The sequence below is a fragment of the Mirounga leonina genome, unplaced genomic scaffold (genome assembly GCF_011800145.1).
Source record: "Mirounga leonina isolate KUSES-001 unplaced genomic scaffold, KU_Mleo_1.0 Mir_82, whole genome shotgun sequence".
NCBI classification, from domain to species: domain Eukaryota; kingdom Metazoa; phylum Chordata; class Mammalia; order Carnivora; family Phocidae; genus Mirounga; species Mirounga leonina.
Genome location: NW_023270825.1, coordinates 40,896,644 through 40,919,011, shown reverse-complemented (window position 1 = coordinate 40,919,011; position 22,368 = coordinate 40,896,644). Strand labels below are relative to the sequence as shown.

Genomic DNA, 22,368 nt, shown 5'->3' with positions numbered 1-22,368 from the left:
AGTCACACCTCACAGATGGCTGCCACTCAAATCAACCTCTGGTTGTAAGTGATGACTCAGGTCCTCGCGGTGGAATTGCTCATCCACTGACCTCACATCTATGGGACCACTCTCTGCCCCATGGTAATTTATCTCTACATATGTCAGCCTGTCAGTATTTCCACAGCATACAGCACACACGTAGTAGGTGCTCACTGAATGTCTGATGAAAAGATAGATACACAGAGCTCTTCATTCTTCTGCTAAACAACCCTAGTCTGTTAATTAAATACTTACCGTGCTTTTTAAAGACCTCCAGAGAAAAATATACTATTCCTAAATCAAAAGCCCATTCTAATGTTAGATGTAGGCTTTGAAAAAAAAGTGAAGATAGCTGTAATAATTCTGCACTTAACTACTTGATGGCTTTGGAAGCGCTGTCCATCCAGAACATCAACCAAATGCAAAAGTAGTCAAAATGGTCTCCTGAGGAAGAAAATGGAACAATGCTTCCCTCGGGCTCTCATCCAGAACTTATGAACTCAAGACATATTGAAAATAAGGTCATTAATTTAACAGGATTGACCATGGGATTCTTAGAGGATAGAAGAGACATGGATAGTATCAGATACAAGGAAGTGAACAGAAACACACAGGAATCACGGGTGATCACCTGGTGATTGACACCCACCCCCAACCATCCCACCAGCCATGTGATCACAGACCGCTTGCAATGACTGTTTAGAAATGGGCATGTGGCCTAACCCCAGCTGATTAGAGGCAGGAAGAATTCTACTGGGGGATTCTAGGAAAGGCTCTCTCTTAAGAAACAAACATGGTGAAAAGACAGCCTCCTTTCTCTGGACAATGTCTTCTCTGGGTGGGACGCTGGAAGTAACTGCAGCCATTGCAACCATAAGGAGGCCAGTCCAGGGACAAAGTCACACACCAAGGGGGACAGTGCAGCAAGATGGGGAAACTTCGGTCACTGATGACTGCGGAGCTACTGAGTCAACTGACCCAAGAGCTCTGTCTCTGGACTTATTGTTTTCAAAGAAATAGATTTCTTTACTCTTCAAACAAATTTAAGTTAAGGTTCCTGCTACCTATAGCTAGAGGCATCCTGACAGAGATAGAATACAAAAAGGAGGGGCGCCTGGGTGGCTCAGTTGGTTAAGCGACTGCCTTCGGCTCAGGTCGTGATCCTGGAGTCCCGGGATTGAGTCCCGCATCGGGCTCCCTGCTCGGCAGGGAGTCTGCTTCTCCCTCTAACCCTCCCCCCTCCCATGCTCTATCTCATTCTCTCTCTCAAATAAATAAATAAAATCTTAAAAAAAAAAAAAAAAGAATACAAAAAGGAAAGAACCCCCAGGTATTAATTACATTGGAAATGCTTTGGCATTAAAATGGATATGTTGACTCAACTTTGGTCATATTGATTTTATACATTAAAAAGCATAGTTGTGTGATTTATTACAGTATATAACAGGATTAGAAGTGGGGTGAGTCACCACGTCTGCTCTCTGGACAGGTCCTGGCCAATAAATCTGAAAATGAACTTGTTAGATAAGAGAAGAAATTGATTCTGCATATTTGAATAAAGAACTTCCTATATGTTACTAGCATTTCACCAATCAATCGATCCACCTTGACCATAACAAGGGACTTTCACTGTTAATTCTCTCTATCCCAACGACACACAGTTCATTCCACTCACACCTCTCAACAGCAAGATCAAGAAGCTGAGATCTCTCCCTCCAAAGCTTTAGAGGCAAAGTGTATGTAACAAGCAGAAAACAGAAGTTCAGAGAATTTGAGGCCATGAATCTACTGCTTTGCTTAGAAAGTCATCTAAGTTGTCTGCTCATGTTACTTCACAGGAAATGAAACTATAATCTATTCAAAGAGTTTGTGTTATTTTTAGCCAATCCCAGCTACCCACTTCAATCTGTTCATTTTTAAAGGTTTATATGGGTTTTAGCATTTGCTTTGGAATATCACTCAAATTATAAAATAGGATGTGATAATTTATAAGTAACATAACCCAACTGAAAACAAGAATGAAGAAGGTTAATTAGAGTGGTATTATATTAAATAGAATTACTTTTTAAAAGGTCTCAATTTTTGCACGTTTAATGATTCATGAAGAACTACAATTGGGGCACCTGGGTGGCTCAGTAGGTTGGGTGGCCGGCTCTTGATTTTGACTCAGGTCATGATCTCAGGGTCCTAGGATTGAGCCCTGCCTTGGGCTCTGTGCTCAGCAGGGAGTCTGCTTGAAGATACTCTCTCCCTCTCCCTCTGCCCCTCCCCCCACTCTCACACTCATTCTCTCTCACTCGCCCTAAAATAAATACTTAAATCTTTGAAAAAGAAAAAACTACACTTAAGTTTACAATGTTCACACTCTGACTACAGCCGCCATGTAGCTCTACTCCTAAAATGATGCTTCCCATGAAATACTTACTGAAATCTGTATTAGTTTCCTATTTCTGCTGTAACAAATTACCACAAACTTAATGGCTCAAAACAACACAAATCTATCATCTTACAGTTCTGCAGGTCAAAAGTCTGAAATGGGTCTTGAGGGGCTAAAATCAAGGTGTCAGCAGGGTTGCATTCTAGAGGTTCAAGGTTCAAGGGGAAAATCCATTTCCTTGCCTTTTTAAGCTTCTGGAGGCTGCTAGCATTCCATGGCTTGTGGCCACATCACTCTGACCTCTGCCTCTCTCATCACATCTCTTTCTCTGACTCTGACTCTCCTACCTCCCCCTTACAAGGACACCTGTGATTATATTGGGCCCACCCAGATGATCCAGAATAACCTCCCCATCTCAAGATCCTTAACTTAATCACCTCGCTAAAGTCCTTTTTGCCAGGTAAAAGTTCCAGAGATTAGGACACAGACACTATTCTACTTATCACAAAATCCATCACAAGTAGGAGAGGTTTTCCTGTCTCATCTGACCTCAGAGTATTTAGAAAACTGTACCAATTAATATTGATCCAGAAGTTATTACTGGTTGTAAGTGACTAGGAGAGATACTCCTGACACTCTAAGAAAATGTTGATGAGCAAATAAAATTCTAGTCCCAGACATTACTCAAACACAGTCTTCCCACAGTGGGAGGGAAAAAAAAAAAAAAAAAAAAAAACCAGCTTGGAAGATTTGTTCCTTGTTTTGGTTCCCAGGAAACTCAGTGCTAAAAACATGTTGATAAAATGAGTTTACCAGGAAAGGATGTAACAGTAAAAGGTAAGGGACTTCTGGGGAAATGGTAAATTATTATAGTAAGAGAAACTCGGATATATTAAAAAAAAAATCTCAGGACTTGTGGGAATCACCTTTAAAAGCATAACAAGTCACTAAATTGGTATCTCTAATTTAAGAATACTTAGCTGTGCATGGAGGCTGGAATCAGGAAGCAGCATAGGAAGACAATAAGGCTGGCTTCCATATTTCTGCTTCGCCCTCTTATAACCTACTTTTATTATAAAGCTCACCCTTCCCACGTTGAAACCTTTATGAAGTGGGTTCTGCTCTAATCAAAGAAAGGCACCACTCTTGCTTTTCTCTCTGTCTCTGGGGCCATGCAAAGTTCCAGGAACAGAGTAGGTGCTCAGTTAGGTTTGTTGGATGAATTAATTAACCAAATAGAAAGGACAGTTCATCAAAGAAAAGCATTCCTCCTTAGACCGTAAACCTTTAAAAGTTTTACCAAGTCCAATTTCAGCTTTAAAAAAAAAAAAAGAGCTGAGGTGCCTGCATGGCTCAGTCGGTTAAGTGCCTGCCTTCAGCTCAGGTCATGATCTTGGGGTCCTGGGATCAAGCCCCACATGGGGCTCCCTCCTCAGCCGGGAGCCTACTTCTCCCTCTCCCTCTGCCCCGTTCAGCCCCCATCACTCATATGCAAGCATATGTGCTCTCTCTCCCTCAGATAGATACATAGATAGATAAATGATAGATAAAATCTTTTTTTAAAAAAAAGAGCTTATTTTAAACTACACAATCATGCAATAACCTGACACAGCGATTTTCCAGCTCTGCACTCGTATTAATGCACTCACCCTTTCTCACCACAGATCTAAAAGAGAGTTTTCATGAGAGAGAAGAATGATCTTTAAGAAATCATATGCAATAGGATTTAAAATTGGACATTTCAACCGAGGCACCACGATACAAGAGTATGATATTCCAGAGCAAAGTTTCAGACCAACATCCAAATTTTTAATGAAATCGCCCAACACTGATTATATGACTTTTAAACCTAACCTCTGCTGCACTGAAGGTTATAAATGGGGCTAGCTGTTAAAGACTCAGAGAATTTCAGAGGGGGTATTTCTTTGGAGAAGTGGAAGGCCTCAAGGAATCACCCAGAGCTTATAGCATCTCTCCAGAAAAAGCCAAGAGGAGACAGATGGGGGAGCGTCCCTGCTGACCAGGAAGAGAGTGTCTGAGGTTAGGTCAGCCTGCATCCATGGAGCCTCCCCAGGATAATTCGGGCCATGCCCGAGAGAGAGCAAGCACGTGGGTGTCTGGACACTGACTGCTGAACTGAGCCTGTATCTGACAACCAAATGCAGCCTTAAGAGGAAACAGAAAAGCAACAAGACTGCCGAGCATGCGCTCACGGGTAGGGGGAAGAATTTCTCCTAGGGAGCAAATTCCACAGCGACAGAAGGTAACACCATATATTTGTTTAGTGACTTCAGACCATTCACGCTGCTTGTTCAGCACACTGGTTACTCACGTCTTCTCCCCATTTGGAAGTCCTCCCATAAACCTAGAGTTGTCTTCCAGCTGGGAAGGAAAGATGGAATTCCTTCCAAAAACTAGGTAACTGTGCTCTTAGTGGGCAGCTGGGGACTGTTTGGAGCCTGGCTATTTAAGAGCACTAAATATAAACATATAAGAAAAAACTGATGACTTTTTCTGAAATGAACCATCCATAAACATCACCAGGAAATCCATTTTGCTCCATAATCGATGCCAAGAAAGAAAGCTGCCACCTTAGAAAAATAAAAGGAGGAGAGGGAGGAGGAAGGAAACACGCATGACTCTTACCCAGGCCCTGATTCTGCTGTTCCCACTTGATGGCGTCTGGCACCTGGTAGGTAGCTCCATCCAAAGGGCCCAGGTTTCCCTGCTCTGAGCCAGGTTCTTGAGACGCGATGCCAGGGAGAGTAAACCCAGGCAGTTCAGCATCACCATCCAAGCTCTCATCCAGGGACTCTGTGTCTTTATCTTCTTCATCTTCCTCCTCATCTTCCTCTTCTTCATCTTCCTCCTCCTCATCTTCTTCATCCTCATCTTCTTCTCCCTCTAGGAAAAAAAGAAATCAACAAGAAACACAAAGGAATACAGTAAGTGCCTACATACGAATCTTTTGAAATGACCCAAACACTACAAAATAATTGTGCTTGACCTTTGGAAACAAATTTTATAGCCGAAGTTGGGCGATGTGGGCCTTGCAGGATTATGTGCTCACCATATACCTGTTTTAAACTTTCAAAATCACAATTATGTCAGATCATTAGTATGCAGCATGTTTATTTGGAGTCAAAGTTCAGGTAATATAAATTTTTAGTAGTCAAATTTATATTTACAAAAGTAGAAAACATCCCATCCCTGTTTTCTGGAGGCCATTAAAGGTGGACCCACTAGGTTAATATACAAAATATATAAAGAATTTATACAACTCAATACCAGAAAAACAAATAATCCAGTTAAAAAATGGGCAGAAGACCTGAATAAACAGTTTTCCAAAGAAGATATACAAATTGCCAACAAACATAAAAAGATGCTCAACATCACTAATCATCAAGGAAATACAAATCAAAACCACAATGAGATATCCCCTTACACCTGTGAGAATGGCTAGAAACAAAAAGACAAGCAAGTGTTGGTGAAGATGTAGAGAAAAAGGAACACTCATGCATTGTTGGTGGGAATGCAAAATGGTGCAGCCACTGTAGAAGATGGGTACGGAGAGTCCTCAAAAAATTAAAAATAGAAATCCTATATGATCCAGTAATTCCACCCAAGGAAAATGAAAACATTAATTCAAAAAGATATATGCACCCCCACGTTTATTGCAGCATTATTTACAATAGCCAAAATATGGAAGCAATCCAAGTATCCAAGGATAGATGAATGGATAAAGAAGTGGTATATACAAATACCTTGGAATGTTACTCAGCCATAAAAGGAGTGAGATCTTGCCATTTGCAATACATGAATGGACCTAGAGGGTATTATGTTAAATGAAATAAGTCAGACAGAGAAAAACAAATACCATATGATTTCACTTACATGTGGGATCTAAAAACCAAAACAAATGAATAAACAAACAAACAAAAGGCAGACACAGACCCATAAATACAGACAACAAACTGATGGTTGCCAGAGGAAAGAAAGGATGGGGGATGGGCAAAGTGGGTGAAGGGGAGTGGGAGATACAGGCTTCCAGTTATGGAATGAATAAGTCACAGAGATAAAAGGTACAGGACAGGGAATATAGTCAATGGTATTGGAATAGCATTGTATGGTGACAGGTGGTAGCTACACTTGTGATGAACAAGCATAACGTATAGACTATGTTGTACACCTGAAACTAATGTAACATTGTGTGTCAACTATACTTTGATAAAAAAAAAGATTTGCCCATTTGAAAGCACCAAAATACTAACAGAACTTAAAGAGTGTCCCAACCCTTTTGTATCTTATAATACTAAACAAGAAAATTCATCATTTGGGCAGAATTTTCCTTTTATTCTTCTTCCATATCAGTGAGTAGAAGTCACAACATGTTAAGTGAGAGGTACATATATGCACTCCTGGCTCCTGTTGGAAGACTGACCCAAGAAAGTGGAAATGATTACATCAACATTCTTAATTCCACTCTAAACGAGGTTAGGAAATAGGATATTGATCAAAGACAGTCAGAAAAGCACACTTGAAAAAAACCATTATCATTACCATCACCATAAGAGTTCAATTCACAATTTGTCACATTCAATGCTTTAAGTGGAGTAGCTGTAGGAAACGTAAGATCCCCAATTTTACTTTGTTTCACCAATTTTAATTTTCTAGGAATACTTCGAGGCTCCCCCCTCACCATGGATGCACCCTGAAGCCCCTGATGAGAGCTCACAAAGCTCACTGAAGGCCTTGCCCTTGGCCTCTTGTCTTGGCTCTCCACAAGGCAGTTTGCAAAAAGGAACTCTCCTGGGATGGTGGAGAAGGAAAGAGGGAGGATTAGAGCCACCCAGGAATTCTGAGACTCTCTTTTTCTGCTTCTAGACAATGTTGTCCACACACATTCCTTTGCACCTCTTGTTTACAGGGGTTTTTTTAACTTTTAAAAAATATTACATCTAACCTTTCATTCTTATATATCCTCTAATTTTGTACGACTTAATACCTCTCGCTATTCCAAAAATTCAATGACTATTTATCAAGCACCTAGTTCCGGGCACTAGGAACAAAACAGCACTGTCTCTGCCTTCATGGAGCTGACAGGCCACTCAAGGAGACACACAGCACACACAAAGAGATATAATACAACATGACACTCTGATTAAAACCGGGAAGAAGATGGAAAATGGCAGGTTCTGCTTTTTTGGATGGGGAAATCAAGGAAAGCTTTTCTGGTAAGGTGAAGTTTGAACAGAGATTATACCAAAATAATGAATGCTCTTGTTTAATTTAGGTCAATGTCTACAGGAGGAACATTCCCAGCAGCAGAGAACAGAAGAACAGCAAAAACAAAAGTCTTGAGGCAAGACACGTGTGCTGTGTTCAAAGAATGGCAAAGACTGGCCTGGGAGCAAGAAGGGACAGGAAATGAGGTGGGAGGGGTAGGAAGGGGTCAGATCTAATATATACTTATAAGGAATGACGGGCTTCAGGGTGAAAATCAGGCTATATCAGAGCAAGAGACAAAGCAAAGAGACCCATTGGGAGGCTATTTTACAAGCCAGGGAATAAGATGATGGTGCTTTGAATGAGGTTGTAGATCTGGAAGCAGGAAGAGGTGGTCAGATCTGGGAGTAATGTGAAGGTAATTTGAAGGCAGAGCCCTACTGATAATTACGATGTGGGATGTGGAAGGAAGATCTCACTTTATTAAAGATGGAAACTAAAGGGTAAAGAGCAAAATCAAGAATTTTATTTGAGACACGTTAATCATGTGGTTGCTATGCCTATAACTTCCAAGTGGAAACGCTGGAAGCCCAGGGAAGATCAAAGCTAGAGATAAAAATGTAGGACTCATTGATTTAGAAATAATATTTACAGCCTTGAGACTGGCTGAGATCACCAAAAGAATGAGTGAAGATAGAAGGAGAAGTGGTCCAGTCTAAGCCCTGGGCAATCGAACATTTAGAAGTTGGCCAGCAGAGGGAGATCCAGCAAAGGAGATGGAAAAGTGACCACTGAGGTGTGAGAAAAACCAAACGAGTGAGGTGTGGACAGCGTCAAAGGAATAAAACACTTCTGAGGGCCTGAGTAAGAAAACTGAGACTGTCCCTCCAGCATTGACATTACCTCTGGCTTTGACACTTTGGAAGTGATTAGTGACTTAACCTAAGTTGTTTTGTGGAATGGGAGGAAGACTAGAGTGGTTGAAAAGAAAATTAGAAAAAAAGAAAGTAGATACAGCAAATATTTAAAAAAAAAAAAACCTTACAAAACTTTTTGAAAAAAAGAACAGTGACAACAATAGCCATATTATGAAAAGAGCCCAGATGTCCATCGACAGATGAATGGATAAAGAAGATGTGGTATATGTGTGTGTGTGTGTGTATAATGGAATATTACATAGCCATCAAAAAATGAAACCTTGCCATTTGCAATGATGTGGATGGAACTAGAGGGTATTATGCTAAGTGAAATAAGTCAATCAGAGAAAGACAATTATCATATGATCTTACTCATATATGGAATATAAGAAACATAATAAAGGATCATAGGGGAAGGGAGAGAAAAATGAAACAAGATGAAATCAGAGAGGGAGACAAACCATAAGAGACTCTTAATTATAGGAAACAAACTCAGGGTTGCTGGAGGGGAGGGGGGTGGGGGATGGACATTAAGGAGGACACATGATGTAATGAGCATTGGGTGTTATATAAGACTGATGAATCACAGACCTGTACCTCTGAAATCAATAATACATTAAATGTTAATTAATTGAATTTAAATTTAAAAAAAAAACAGGGACAGAAGAGGGTAGCTGGAAGGAGATGTAGGGCCCAGGGTACCTTCTGAAAATAGGAGATACTAGAATTTGCTTGGAAGTTATGGGTGAAATCTGGTAGAGAGGGGGAAATTGATGGTCAGGAGACAGGGGACAGGGCTGCTGGAGGAATGTCTGGAGATGAGGTTTGGCCACAGTTGTACATGTGGACCTGAGCCACACAAATGTAGTATGGCTGTGTGACTGTGGACAATTTACAGTGCCTCGGCTTCCTCATCAGTAAAACTGGGGTGGTTCCTACCTCACAGGGCTGCTGTAGGATTACATCAGTTAGTATGTAAGGTACTTAGGACTAAGCCTGGCTCACCATGGCCACTCTGTGAGGTTGGTTTCTTTGCTATGGCAGAGAAGGGATGGGACCCAAGGCACAGGCTGGCTCAGACCCATCCTCCACTGCAGTGGGCACAGGGGCAGGCAGGAGGACAGATCTGGTGGTGGGAATATGTGAAAGTTGTCTTCATATTTCTTTTATTTTCTCAGTCAAATAAGAAACTAAGAAGGAAAAAAGAAATGTTGGCGGTCTGAGGCGAGAGGAGAAAGTGTGAAACAGTCATCTTGGAGAATGGACAAGTGAATTCCCCAGGAAAATGTGGGAGGACTGGCAGGCAGCCCTGTGGGCCCACTTGAGATGTGACATCATACATTTAAAGTGAGACATGTTAAGGGGGTTGTGTTTTTCTCCAGCCACCTTCAGCTGCTTGGGTGCAGGCATGGGTGGGAGGGGTAGAGGAGGCAGAGAGATTGAACCAGCAGCAAATTTTGCTAGAAGGGTTCAGTGATGGAGGGGTGGAGGCGGGAGGTGGTTGACTGTGTGTGAAGGAAGTAATTAAAGATGGACAAGGCAAAGAGTACAAACTCCCAACAGTAACACAAGTAAGTCCTGGGGATCTAATGTGCAGTATGGTGACTATAATTAACAACACTGTATTGTATACTTGAAAGTTATTATGAGAGTAGATCTTAAATATTACCAACACAAAAAGAATAGTATTTATGCGAGGGTATAGAAATGTTAACTAACCTTACTGGGGTAACCATTTTGCAATATATAAGAGTATCAAACCATCACATTGTACACCTTAAACTTACATATGTTATATGTCAACAATATCTCAGTGAAGTAAAACAATATCTCAACAAATCTCAGGGGAAATAAAGATGGACCAGGGACTCTTAATTATAAAGAGAAGCTGAGGAAGAAGCTGGACAGAGAAAAAGTATGGGGTCACTGGAATTTGGAGAAAACTATCAGGAATCATCACAACTATTTGATGGCTTTGCTGACCTTCCTGTAGACAAAAATTGGCCATAGGCTAAAAAAGAACATTTCTTTATTTTGAAAGCATTATAAAATCACTTTTAGCTGCCTTTTCTTTCCACAAACCAAAAAGGGTTGCACTTGATGGAATAATTGTGACAGTATGATACTGATCCCCTAGGAACATGAAGGCAAAGCCCTGCGTTTTCAGCTCTCATCACTGAACTGTTGACCACTGACCACTACCACCCACCAAGGACAACTTCTACATGACCCTCAAAAAGCTCAGTTAATTCCTTCTCCTTGAAGTATAGAGCTATATGACCCAGCAATCCCACTTCTGGGTATATATCCAAAGGAAACAATATCATACCTCAAAGAGATATCTGTACTCTGGGGTTCATAGTCCCATAATTCACGAGAGCCAAGGTATGGAAACAACCTACATGTCCACTGACAGATGAATGGATAAAGATGATGTGACATACATATAATAGAATATTATCTGACCTCTAAAAAGAAGGAAATCCTATCATTTGCCACATGGATGAAACAGAAGGACATTATGCTGAGTGAAAGAACTTAGAAATAGACAAATACTACATGGTATATTACTTACAGGCGGAATCTAAATTAAAAAAAAAAAAGTCTAACTCATAAAATAAACAAAAAGTCTAACTCATAAAAACAAAAAGTAGAAAAGTGGTTGCCCTGGGCTATAGGGTAGGGAAAACAGGGAAAGATTGGTAAAAGGGTACAAACTGTCAGCTCTAAGATGAATAAGGTCTAAAGATCTAATTTATAACATGGTGACTATAGTTGATAACACTGTATTGTATCACTGAAATTTGCTAAGAGAGTAAAACTTAAATGTCCTCACACAAAAAAAGTAACTATGTGAGGTGATAGCTCTGTTAATTAATCCAGTGGTGGGAATCCTTTTACAATGTTACGTGTATATCAAATCACCATAATGTACCACTCTAAATATCTTATAATTTTATTTGTCAATTATACCTCAATAAAGTCAGAGCCATAAAAATAATGAAAAGGACAAAGTCAGGCTGCATGTAAGCAAGCCTGGACCAACAAAATGGTCACTACCTTCATGATGTGATTTGAGTGACATTGCTCAGGTCAACATGTCTCATAATCCTTCCCACACTCAACCAACCTAATGGAGCCTTCTTTCTCTTCCTCCCTGTCCTGAAATGCCCAACATGAGATGCCAGGTCATGCCATGGTATCTCTCTTGGCAGAATACTCTCTCCAGAAACGCCCTATGGAGTAGTATACAATTTATACTGGAAAGGAAAGAAGGGCCCTGACAGCCGTAGGGGATAAGAGAGGAAAGCCTTCCCCTTGTACCATCAACCCTGCCCTTCATCACAAAGGAACTTAAAAGGTTTACTATTTTGTCACTTTTAGTACTTGAGGAATTACATCGCAAGCCTGAGAAGATAGCTCTAGAAAAAGGAAGTTTCAGGAACTGTGCAGAGAAGACAGGAGGAAAACAAGCCTTTCTGGAGTGAGATTTCTCTTTTATAGCCTTGTTTCCTCATTATCTTTGTCAACCAGTGAATGTTCTTATTTTGTAGGAGCCTACAATCATTTCTAGCTGTTAAACATCTTTAGTAGAATGTCGGCGGTACTCTGCTGCAATTTTCTGTGGAACTGTGACTGCTCTTACAGATCAGTAACAAAAAAAGGTATGATCACCTTTCCAAATATTACCAAAATAATGTACGTGATTGCAGTTTGACCCAAAAAGGCGGAAAACTACTGGATAAAGGAAGGATGTCCTATGTTGTATAACCAATGACGAGCACAGGGCTTGGCCATCAGCAGTGTTCAAGAAGTATTTGTTGAGTGGATGGACAGGTGAATGAGTGCACAAACAATGAGCTAGATCCAGGTTTTTAACAATTGCCTAGGTCTAAAAAAACACAGAGTAACAATTGATAAACAATTAGTAACAAACACATTCCTCTAAATAATCTTGTAGCAAGCACAAGGGCAACATATAAGAACAACAGGTACAGAAGGCGCTTGATGGAATGAGCACTGGGTGTTATATGCAACCAATGAATCACTAAATTCTACCCCTGAAACTAATAATACACTATATGTTAACTAAATTGAATTCACATAAAATTTAAAAAAAAGAACAACAGGTGCAAAACAAACCAGAGTTGTATGCCTTGATTTTCCATTCATAAAAACTAAAGAGAAAGTCACCTCTATTTCTGCCAGTCTTTCAACCAGTCACACCCAAGAGCAACAATGATGTCATGAACAGCTCTGAACACAAAGGGCAATGACATGAAATAAACGTTCGACAAATAAAACCGTGCCAAAAACAGTAACAGGATCCCTGATCCAAAGAACTAAAAAGAAAGAACTCACTCTATAACTCTACCAGGTTGTATTTAAAGGTTATAGGGCAATGCTTTCTGAATTTGATAACTCTGTTAAACCCCAATTTTATTTTCATTTATTTGAATCCTAAATAAGCATGTGGATCAATGTAAAACACAAACACACACACACACACACACACATTATCCCATATTAAAATGACACAGAAAAGGGCAAAAAAATGAACCTCTAAAAAGAAGCAATTGCTCTTGGTTTATCGGATATAACAGATACCAAGTAATAGTGATCAAAGACTTAAAGTTCTATTTGTCCTGAGAATCCCTGACAAAACACTGCAGTCCAGGTAAGGAAGGTTCATAGAGTTCAGCCTGAAAATTGCTTCTAGTTTTGTCACCTGGTATGGAAAGTGCATCCTCCCAACTGACTCTTCCTTCTTCCCAGGGTACTTGACACTGATTACTTCATGATGCCAACCATTCGCAAGGACGCTAACAGCAATCAAGGGGGCAGTCATGATGGTTTCTGAGTAACCACCTCTAGTGACAGACAAAATCCTCCCCCCACTTCACACTGTTCCCACTCCCAAGCACGTGACACCCATTGCATAAACTCCCCTTCACTCTTGCTGAACCAGCATCAGCTCAGGGTGTCCCACGGAATTCAGGATGCACGGTCTGGCATTGACTGAGGCTCCTTGCCATGGACCTAACAGGATTGTTTCATGGTATCCTTACTAAGATCGAGTCACTTGCTGGCATGTCCACTGTCAAGAATTGTGACACCTAACAACAGTGAAAACTTGACAGGTGTCAGCCAAAAAACCGAACACAGGTGTTTGGAGAGTAGATAGCTCAGCGTCCAATGGGGATGCAGACATGGTTCAATGTCTCATTGCTGGGCTTGAGGGGAACTGAAACTGTACCATGAAAACTGTAAAGCATTAAACAGAGATGTCAGGGTAAGTGCCACATGGTAAAGAGATGCTTGGTGATACCAAGTAGTGTGTCCAGAGCTTCCACAGAGAATGTCCTGTTGCAGGTGGCAGGGAAAAGAAAAGATCTGTCTAGACAGTATCTTCTCTAAGCCAGTTTTACCTGTCTGGCCACTCTCTGACAGAATCCCTCAAAAGCTGTTTTATAACCCATAACAATACTTGGAACTTACATGGGGCTTTTCTTCTGAGGGACTCAAAATACTTTGCAGGCATTATCCTCCAAGCTTACACTGTCAGCGAAACAGAAAGCAAGTTTGATAAACTTTGTTTTGCCTACGGCCTGCATAGCTAGTGATAGAACTGCCTTGAGTGCTTAAATATCATAGCAGAGCCTCAAACAGGTTTAATAACCCAGAATTTTTGGCTCTCTAGGTCAGGCCTGTTTTATTTGTTGCAAACATTTCTGCCTAAGGTTACCAAAACCAAGAGTTTGAATTTTGTTCAGGACCAGAACCATGGGTTAACTCCCAAAGAAATCAAATAGGACGTATGGGAGAAAATTTACCCCATGGCCGTGGCCTGAGTAACCTGACTCCGCTACAAAGTCCAGTTGCCATTAATTTAATAAGCAGCTCCCACCCAAGATCCCCAGTTTCTCTCATCCCATTTTTATCACAGTTTAGACATTTTTAGATTTCCAGAAGCTAGAGACATAGCTAGCACTCCCAGAGTATTACTAATGAGGGGAACCTTGGTTGAGAATACATCATCCCAATAACGGCGGTAGGAAGAATTCCAATAGTAATACTCATACCCAACATAACCTGTCTCTCTTTGTTGTTGTTTTTTTTTTCTTAAAGATTTTATTTATTTGACAGAGAGAGAGCAGCAGAGGGAGAGGGAGAAGCAGACTCCCTTCTGAGCACGGGCCTGATGTGGGACTCAGTCCCAGGACCCCGGGATCATGATGTAGCCGAAGACAGACACTTAACCAACTGAGCCACCCAGGTGCCTCAGCAAGCTGTCTCTCTTTGATTTACAGGAAGAAGAGGATCTCACCTGTATATTCTATCTCTTTGGAATAGCAATCATCAATCTGAATCGTCATCTTTTGTTTTAAGTGTCAAACTTCTCTTTTTAGTGGCCCTTTTCTTTCCTTTGCGAAGTTTAAAATTAAATCTAAAGTGAACACATTAGGGCACATGAAAAAGAGAAAGAATACCATAAAAAAAAAAAAAACAGGGTGGCTTGGCTGGGCAGATGCTGAGTATGTATTAGTCTTTCTCCCACTTCCCCCTTACATGGAGTAGCTCGGACACATCCCAGTGACAGATTTCTAAAAGAAGAAACATTTGGGGGCACCTGGATGGCTCAATCGGTTGGGTGTTGGACTCTTGGTTTCGGCGCTCTGAGCTCAGCAAGGAGTCTGTTTAGGATTCTCTCCACCTCTCCTCCCACCCCACCCTCCCCCCACCGCTGGCTCTCTCTCAAATAAATAAATAAAATCTTTAAAAAGAAAAAATAAAATCAAGAGGAAACATTTGTTGGCATGTGTTTACCTGGCAATCACTATACAAATATAATCAAAAGCCACTGTAGCCAAATGGTTTCCACACTTAAAGAGGCTGAAGCATTGGGGATGGCACTGCTTTTATTTTCCAGACTTTTTTTAACTTGGGCACCAAATTGGGTACAAAACTGAAAAGCCAGAAAAGAAAAAAATTAAATCTGTTTTGAGGATATGAAACAATTCTCCAGCAGATGGCTCTCTGGTATCATAAGGGGTTGGGAACCCCAGAAGCTTCTGAAATAATTTCCACCAAATTCAGCAGCTCACAAAGTTAAGCTGACTCAAAATTTATAGAATTCTCTTACATTTCTAAAGTCTTAACTCTTCCTGCCAACGAAATGCTTTCACATTTTATCATGTAATACTGGATATATACAATAGAATACATATGTAATATTTATGTTATTAGTCTTAACAATGAATTGAATCCCAGAGAATTGAATATTCCAGCTCTGGCTTCCCAAAATGAATTTAAAGAATCACTTAAGTTTACTGAGCTCCCTGTTACCTGCCTGAGTGCAGATGTTGATATGCATTCCAAAGAAAGGAATGAAATAGTGTTCAACCCCACAATGGGATGCAAGAAATCTAAGCACATTCCCACTGGATTTCTAGCAGAATGTAACTGGCAACCACTTCTTTGTTCACATAAAAAGTGTTTAACCTCAGGCCCAAAACAAGCACTGGATTTAAAATGATAACAACAGGGCGCCTGGGTGGCTCAGTTGGTTAAGCGACTGCCTTCGGCTCAGGTCATGATCCTGGAGTCCCGGGATCGAGTCCCGCATCGGGCTCCCTGCTCGGCAGGGAGTCTGCTTCTCCCTCTGACCCTCCTCCCTCTCATGCTCTCTGTCTCTCATTCTCTCTGTCTCAAATAAATAAAATCTTTAAAAAAAATAAAAAATAAAAAAATAAAATAAAATGATAACAACAATAAGCAGGACAAGTCAAGTAGCAAGCACATCAATTAAACAAGATAATGAGCAGCCCTCTTGGTGCAGTGGGCAGTGTGTCAGTCTCATAAACAAGATAATGGTCCTAAAACCATACACTCCATTATTCATCACTTACACAATGCTTGGTAACCACAGGCCAATGTGGATACAAGAAAGATCGGACCCTGCCCACCTGCCTTTAAGGAGGTCTGGAGAGCTAATTTAAGAGCAGAACCTGACGATCTATTGTTGGGAAGATAAGACTCTTTTTGGGTGCACATACTAATAAAAATGAAATGGGATTAGGTAAACTTGTGGATTGAATGCCAACACTTAAAATGTCAGAGTATTCCACAAAAAAATCCAAACTTTCAGCTTATCCTGAAAAACTTCCAAGATCTGGCACCACTGAGCTCACATACTCCTCCTGGCAACAATATGAACAAGATCTGTCCGGATCAGAGGGAGTATGTGCTCTCTACTGCACCACACTCACCACTCCCTACTGTCTTAGGCGCCTTCCTTTTTGCTTACTTACATTGTCCACCTGGCCCCTGACCCATGGTTGCATGGAGAAGATGGGACTATTTCATTATAACAATTCATACATAGTAGTAAATGATGATACCTAATTTTAATTGATAAATGACATAAAATATTCATATTTATTATGCATTTACTCCAGGTCATGCAAGCATTTACTATATGAAAGATCCCATTTTATTCTTACAAGAAAAGATAAGAACATCAATAGCCCTGCTTTACACAGATAGGAAAACTGAAGTCGAAAGAAATTAAACAATTTGGTCAAGATCATAATGCTGATTCATGACGAAGCTAAAACTTAGAGTTATGTCCATTTAAGTCCAGAACCAGAGCTACTTTCAGGTCTATACTGCTTCTCAGTGTGGGCTGCGTGGTCTGAGAGGCTTCATAAAGGAGGATGAGTTTGAGCTGAACTGTTTCTATTTCTCCTTCCTGTCCTCTTTTAACTTTAACTTCATAGCCTTCTGTTTATAGAATAGCATAGCACTATTATATATTACAAAATGCAATAGTGAGCCTATTATCATACAGGTATATTTCTTGTATAGTGAGAACAGTGTTATACTGCCTAGACATGAATCAGATGGGATTTTCTCTTAAGGGTGGGATGGTGTCAATCATGATGGTTGTCTGGCAGTCAGTTGCCTAGGGATTGAAGGTATGTCCTTCAACCTGCAAAACAGGGCTGATAATATGTATGTGGGATTGGGGATTCCCTACTTGGTGGGGGGCCCTAGAGGAAATTTATGTCTTGGTCTTGGCTCTTCCATGTGGGGGCAGGGAGGAGGAAGACAAAAAAAGAAGTTACACTCTGTATAGGAAACAAGGCAAGAGCTGAGTAGCCAGAAACCCTGGCAAGGTGCTTGAAAACTATTCTAACACTTTGGGTATAGAACATAAAAAAAACCTTCTCAGAGAGTGGAATGGGTCAGGGTCTGGGAGACCTGAGAGCTTATTAGCTAAGGTAAGATCAGAGAAATCAGTATGTTGTGAGCCTAATTCACTTTGTGCTTCTTTTATTTTCTTGTTTTATTTGCTTTGTGTTCCCTTAGGTTCAAGCCAAGTATTTTTTTGAATTTCTACACAAGAGAGAGGGTTTTCACTTTTGCTCGGGCTAGAGTTTTTTGGATTTTTTTTTAAGATTTTTTTAATTTATTCATTCGAGACACAGAGATACTGAGAGAGAGAGAGAGAATATGAGCAGGGGGAGAAGCAGAGGAAGGGGGAGAAGCAGGCCCCCCGCTGAGCAGGGAGACCGATGCAGGGCTCGATCCCAGGACCCTGAGATCATGACCTGAGCCAAAGGCAGACACTTAACGACTGAGCCACCCAGGCGCCCCGATGCCCCTATTCTTATTCACTTTGTTTAAAAGCTTTCATGTAATAGTTCAGTTAGACTTAGAGGTGAAGATGTTACAAATACTGAGACTATTAAAACAAAAATTGCAAACTTGGTTTTTAAATTTTTTACCTCTGGAGCGCCTGGATGGCCTAACCATCTGAGCCACCCAGGCGTCCCTGGGCTAGAGTTTTAATAGGATATAAGACCCCTCAGAGAACACATGTAGCAGATACCCTGAGAAAATTGAGGGAGCAGTGTCGGGCCCTCTGCCCACCTGGAGAATCTCCTTCTCATAATAAAACATTGGAGATTCTTTCCACGTTTTTAACAGAAGAAATTTCCATAGAATATTTTGTTTGGAGAACAATGTAGAAGGAGGTAGTACGGCTGAAGAAGAAAAGGCACTGGTAAATTTAGGCAGAATCAATATTAATCTTTCAAGACAAATGCAATGTTTCCAAGTGTGAACATTCTTAAAATCTTCTAAGGCCATTCAAATTGATGCATTATGTTTTTATTCTACTCTTTCCCTTTGGGGTTGTATATACACTGAAGTGATAAGAGGTAGTCTGATGCCAAAACAACTTTATGGTTATGAATACAGCCTGATAAAGTGCAGCTGATAATATCCTTATGTTATTTTATACATTGTTAAGGTTTGTGATTGTTTGTACTCCAATGCAATAAAATTACCCTGTTTACACCAGTAAAGGATAGTTATGTCTAGCTTCATACTGAAAAAGCATGCCTTTTAAAAATGCCTTAATTTTCTGCAAATATCTAAAACGCCTTTGAAATCTCCACAACCTGTTATGTGGTTATAAGCTACACGTTTGCTTTCACAACTGCACAAAACCACCACACGTGGAAAGCCCCGTTTGGACCAGTCCTCACAAGGATTCACAACACTGGAGTACGAGCCCAGATGAATCACTCACAACCAATCCTTTTGCCTGTGTTCTGAACATCCTCCTTGAGAGAGACATGCTGCAGTTTCCTATAAATCAAATATTTGCTAGCCTGAGATGGAGCCCCTGGGTGCCTCCTCTACATTGAAAGGCAGTTGCTTCTGTTATTAAAAACTATTCTTGGGCCACCAGGGTGGCTCAGTCGGTTAAGCGTCAGACTCTTGATTTCAGCTCAGGTCATGACCTCAGGGTTGTCAAGCTCAGTGGGGAGTCTGCTTCTCTCCCTCTCCTTCTGCCCCTCCCCCTGCTTGTGCACGCTCTGTCTCTCTCTCTCTCAAATAAATAAAAAATCTTTTTAAAAAGTTATAAAAAATCCTATTCTTAAGAAATAATTCATCTATGGGTGGCTCAGTCGGTGAAGCAACTGCCTTCAGCTCAGGTCATGATCCGGGGTCCTGGGATTGAGTCCCGCAGGGAGCCCGCTTCTCCCTTTGCCTCTGCTTGACACTCCCCCTGCTTGTGCTCTCCCTCTCTCTGTGTCAAATAAATAAATAAAATCTTTTAAAAAATTTTTTTAAAGAAATAATTCATCTAACCAATAAGCTAAATTAGAAAAATATGCTTGATTACATGTCTGTAAACCGACTGCTAGTGTGGTATGTGTGGTATCTATTCACCACCCTTTAGAATGTTTTCCATATTTTTGGGTCTGTCATCACTTATCTTTGTATAAATATCAATAGAACAATGAGTATATATATGTTATGTGATACTTTCCCACCTTCTACCTTGTATTTCTGTTATTTATGTATCTGTCTTAACTCTTCTACTAACATTTATGCAAGATCCATTCCCATCTCTTCTTTTTTATTATCTGAATCACCAAACAAATACTTGCTAAATGTGCACATTAATGAATGAACAAAACCTCTGGATATACATAAGGCAAAATCCTTTTGTCATCCTGAGCCATCATGTAAAATTTCATGTGTGTCTAACGGTGAGTTTTAGTAAGCAGTACTAATTTTCTACTTTCTAGTGGGGGACAACAAATTCTCCAAAAAAAAAAAAAGGAAAAAGTCAGCTCCAGGATAATTTTTGCTTAATTGAGATCATACCAATAAATGAATTCCTTATGATAAGAAAGCATACTAGAAAACTTAGTCATGTCAGTTATCTTTCTTCAACAGCAGAATTTATAAGCAAAGCTTTAGGGTAATACATCATAATATTGCTTAAATATATCTGAAATACCACTGGCTTTGTGAACATGAGTAGCAAACGTGGGATGACCATTCTGAGTGCTAAGTAATTTACTGGACTAACATATTGGTACTTAAAAACAGAGATCTATCATAAATGCCAGAGAAAGTATGATGACTTCAGGACAAGACAACAAAATGACTTACTATAAAAGGCAATCGATAACTGAAATCACCAGCAATTCTGTGTCATGTAATATATGTGAAGATGCAAAGATAAAAACAAGTAAAAAAAAAAAAAAAAAAGATCATCCTTCCCTAATGTACTTGGCAATGGTATTAGATGTTTCCTGTGTTCATGTTAATAGTTATAAAATTATTAATTTTTATTAAATTTCCATTGCTTTTGCCAAAACAAGCATGGAGGGGAGAATTCAGCATCTAATTCAGCAAATCAATTCATCACTAAAAGTCAAACAAAGGTCATATTCCATCAAATACTCTTTTACTCATCTTCCCCATTTGTATATCATTTAAGTGGCTCTGTTACTGAGGCGAAATGAAACCCAAAGCATTTCCAAGAACAAAGGCCAAAACTTGTATTCCTTCTTAACACACTTAGAGTGAACAATGTTCACCATCATTAGCCATCAGGGAAATTTAAATCAAAACCACATTGAGATATCACCTTACACCAGTCAGAATGGCAAAAATTGACAAGGCAGGAAACAACAAATGTTGGAGAGGTTGTGGAGAAAGGGGAACCCTCTTACACTGTTGGTGGGAATGCAAGCTGGTGCAGCCACTTGGGAAAACAGTATGGAGGTTCCTCAAAAAGTTAAAAATAGAGCTACCCTACAACCCAGCAATTGCACTACTGGGTATTTACCCCAAAGATACAGATGTAGTGAAAAGAAGGGGCACATGCACCCCAATGTTCATAGCAGCAATGTCCACAAGCCAAACTGTGGAAGGAGCTGAGATGCCCTTCAACAGACAAATGGATAAAGAAGATGTGGTCCATGTATACAATGATATTACTCAGCAATCAGAAAGGATGAATACCCACTATTTGCATCGACATGGATGGAACTGGAGGGAATTATGCTAAGTGAAATAAGTCAAGCAGAGAAAGTTAATTATCATATGGTTTCACTTATTTGTGGAACATAAGGAATAGCATGGAGGACATTAGGAGAAGGAAGGGGAAAAATGAAGGGGGGAATCAGAGTAGGGGAGAGGAACCATGAGAGACTATGGACTCTGGGAAACAAACTGAGGGTTTCAGAGGGGAAGGGGGTAGGGGGATGGGTTAGCCCGGTGATGGGTATTAAGGATGGCACGTATTGCATGGAGCACTGGGTGTTATACGCAAACAATGAATCATGGAACACTACATCAAAAATTAATGATGTACTGTATGGTGACTAACATAACATAATCAAATAAAATAAATAAATAAAAATGTAAAAAAAAAATAGAGTGAACATCCTTAACCTCATACTGCAGTATTACAAGTAATGGTGGGCAACAGTTCGAATTTACTCCTTACTTGATCTTTCCTATTATATTCCACTGAGCAGTACCCAAAGGTAAATCACATAAACTGGGGTTCATAAACATGGCCTCAAGATAAGATTTTGAATACTCTGTCTCATTCATCCATCCTAGCTGCCTTCTGAGTTGAAAAGTTACATGAGAATTGAGAAAATAATAGGAAAATACTCTCTGAAAAGGAGTGCATACCGGAAGACCAAAAACACTGATTTTGTGAATAAAGTGCAAGTAAAGAGCAAACGCTTCATAAACTCTACGCATGATTTTAAGTATCCTCAATGGAGCTATCAAAGAAAACCATCTCTGAAACTCTTCCACAATGCCACTTAATGCATTTCCCAATTCATTTCTGATTGACCAATAAGAAAATAAAGCATCCTGACTTCAGTAGCAACTATGAGGCCGCCACACTGCCAGAAGTCTCGTTCAGTCATCCGAATGAAGGCATACTTTTCCAACAGGGCTTTCTTCTGAAATTCCTATGTTATCAGCAGAGAG

The 22,368-nt window shown here is 40.2% G+C and overlaps 1 protein-coding gene across 3 annotated transcripts in view; it reads right to left on the bottom strand.

Moving 5' to 3' along the window:
• Nucleotides 1-22,368, bottom strand: part of ARMH4 (armadillo like helical domain containing 4) — a 228,843-nt gene that overhangs the window by 71,264 nt on the left and 135,211 nt on the right. For all 3 annotated transcript variants that reach the window (XM_034992671.1, XM_034992673.1, XM_034992672.1), the window contains one exon: nucleotides 5,045-5,302. In XM_034992671.1, the coding sequence (XP_034848562.1) occupies nucleotides 5,045-5,302 (258 nt within the window). The remainder of the gene's footprint in view (nucleotides 1-5,044; nucleotides 5,303-22,368) is intronic.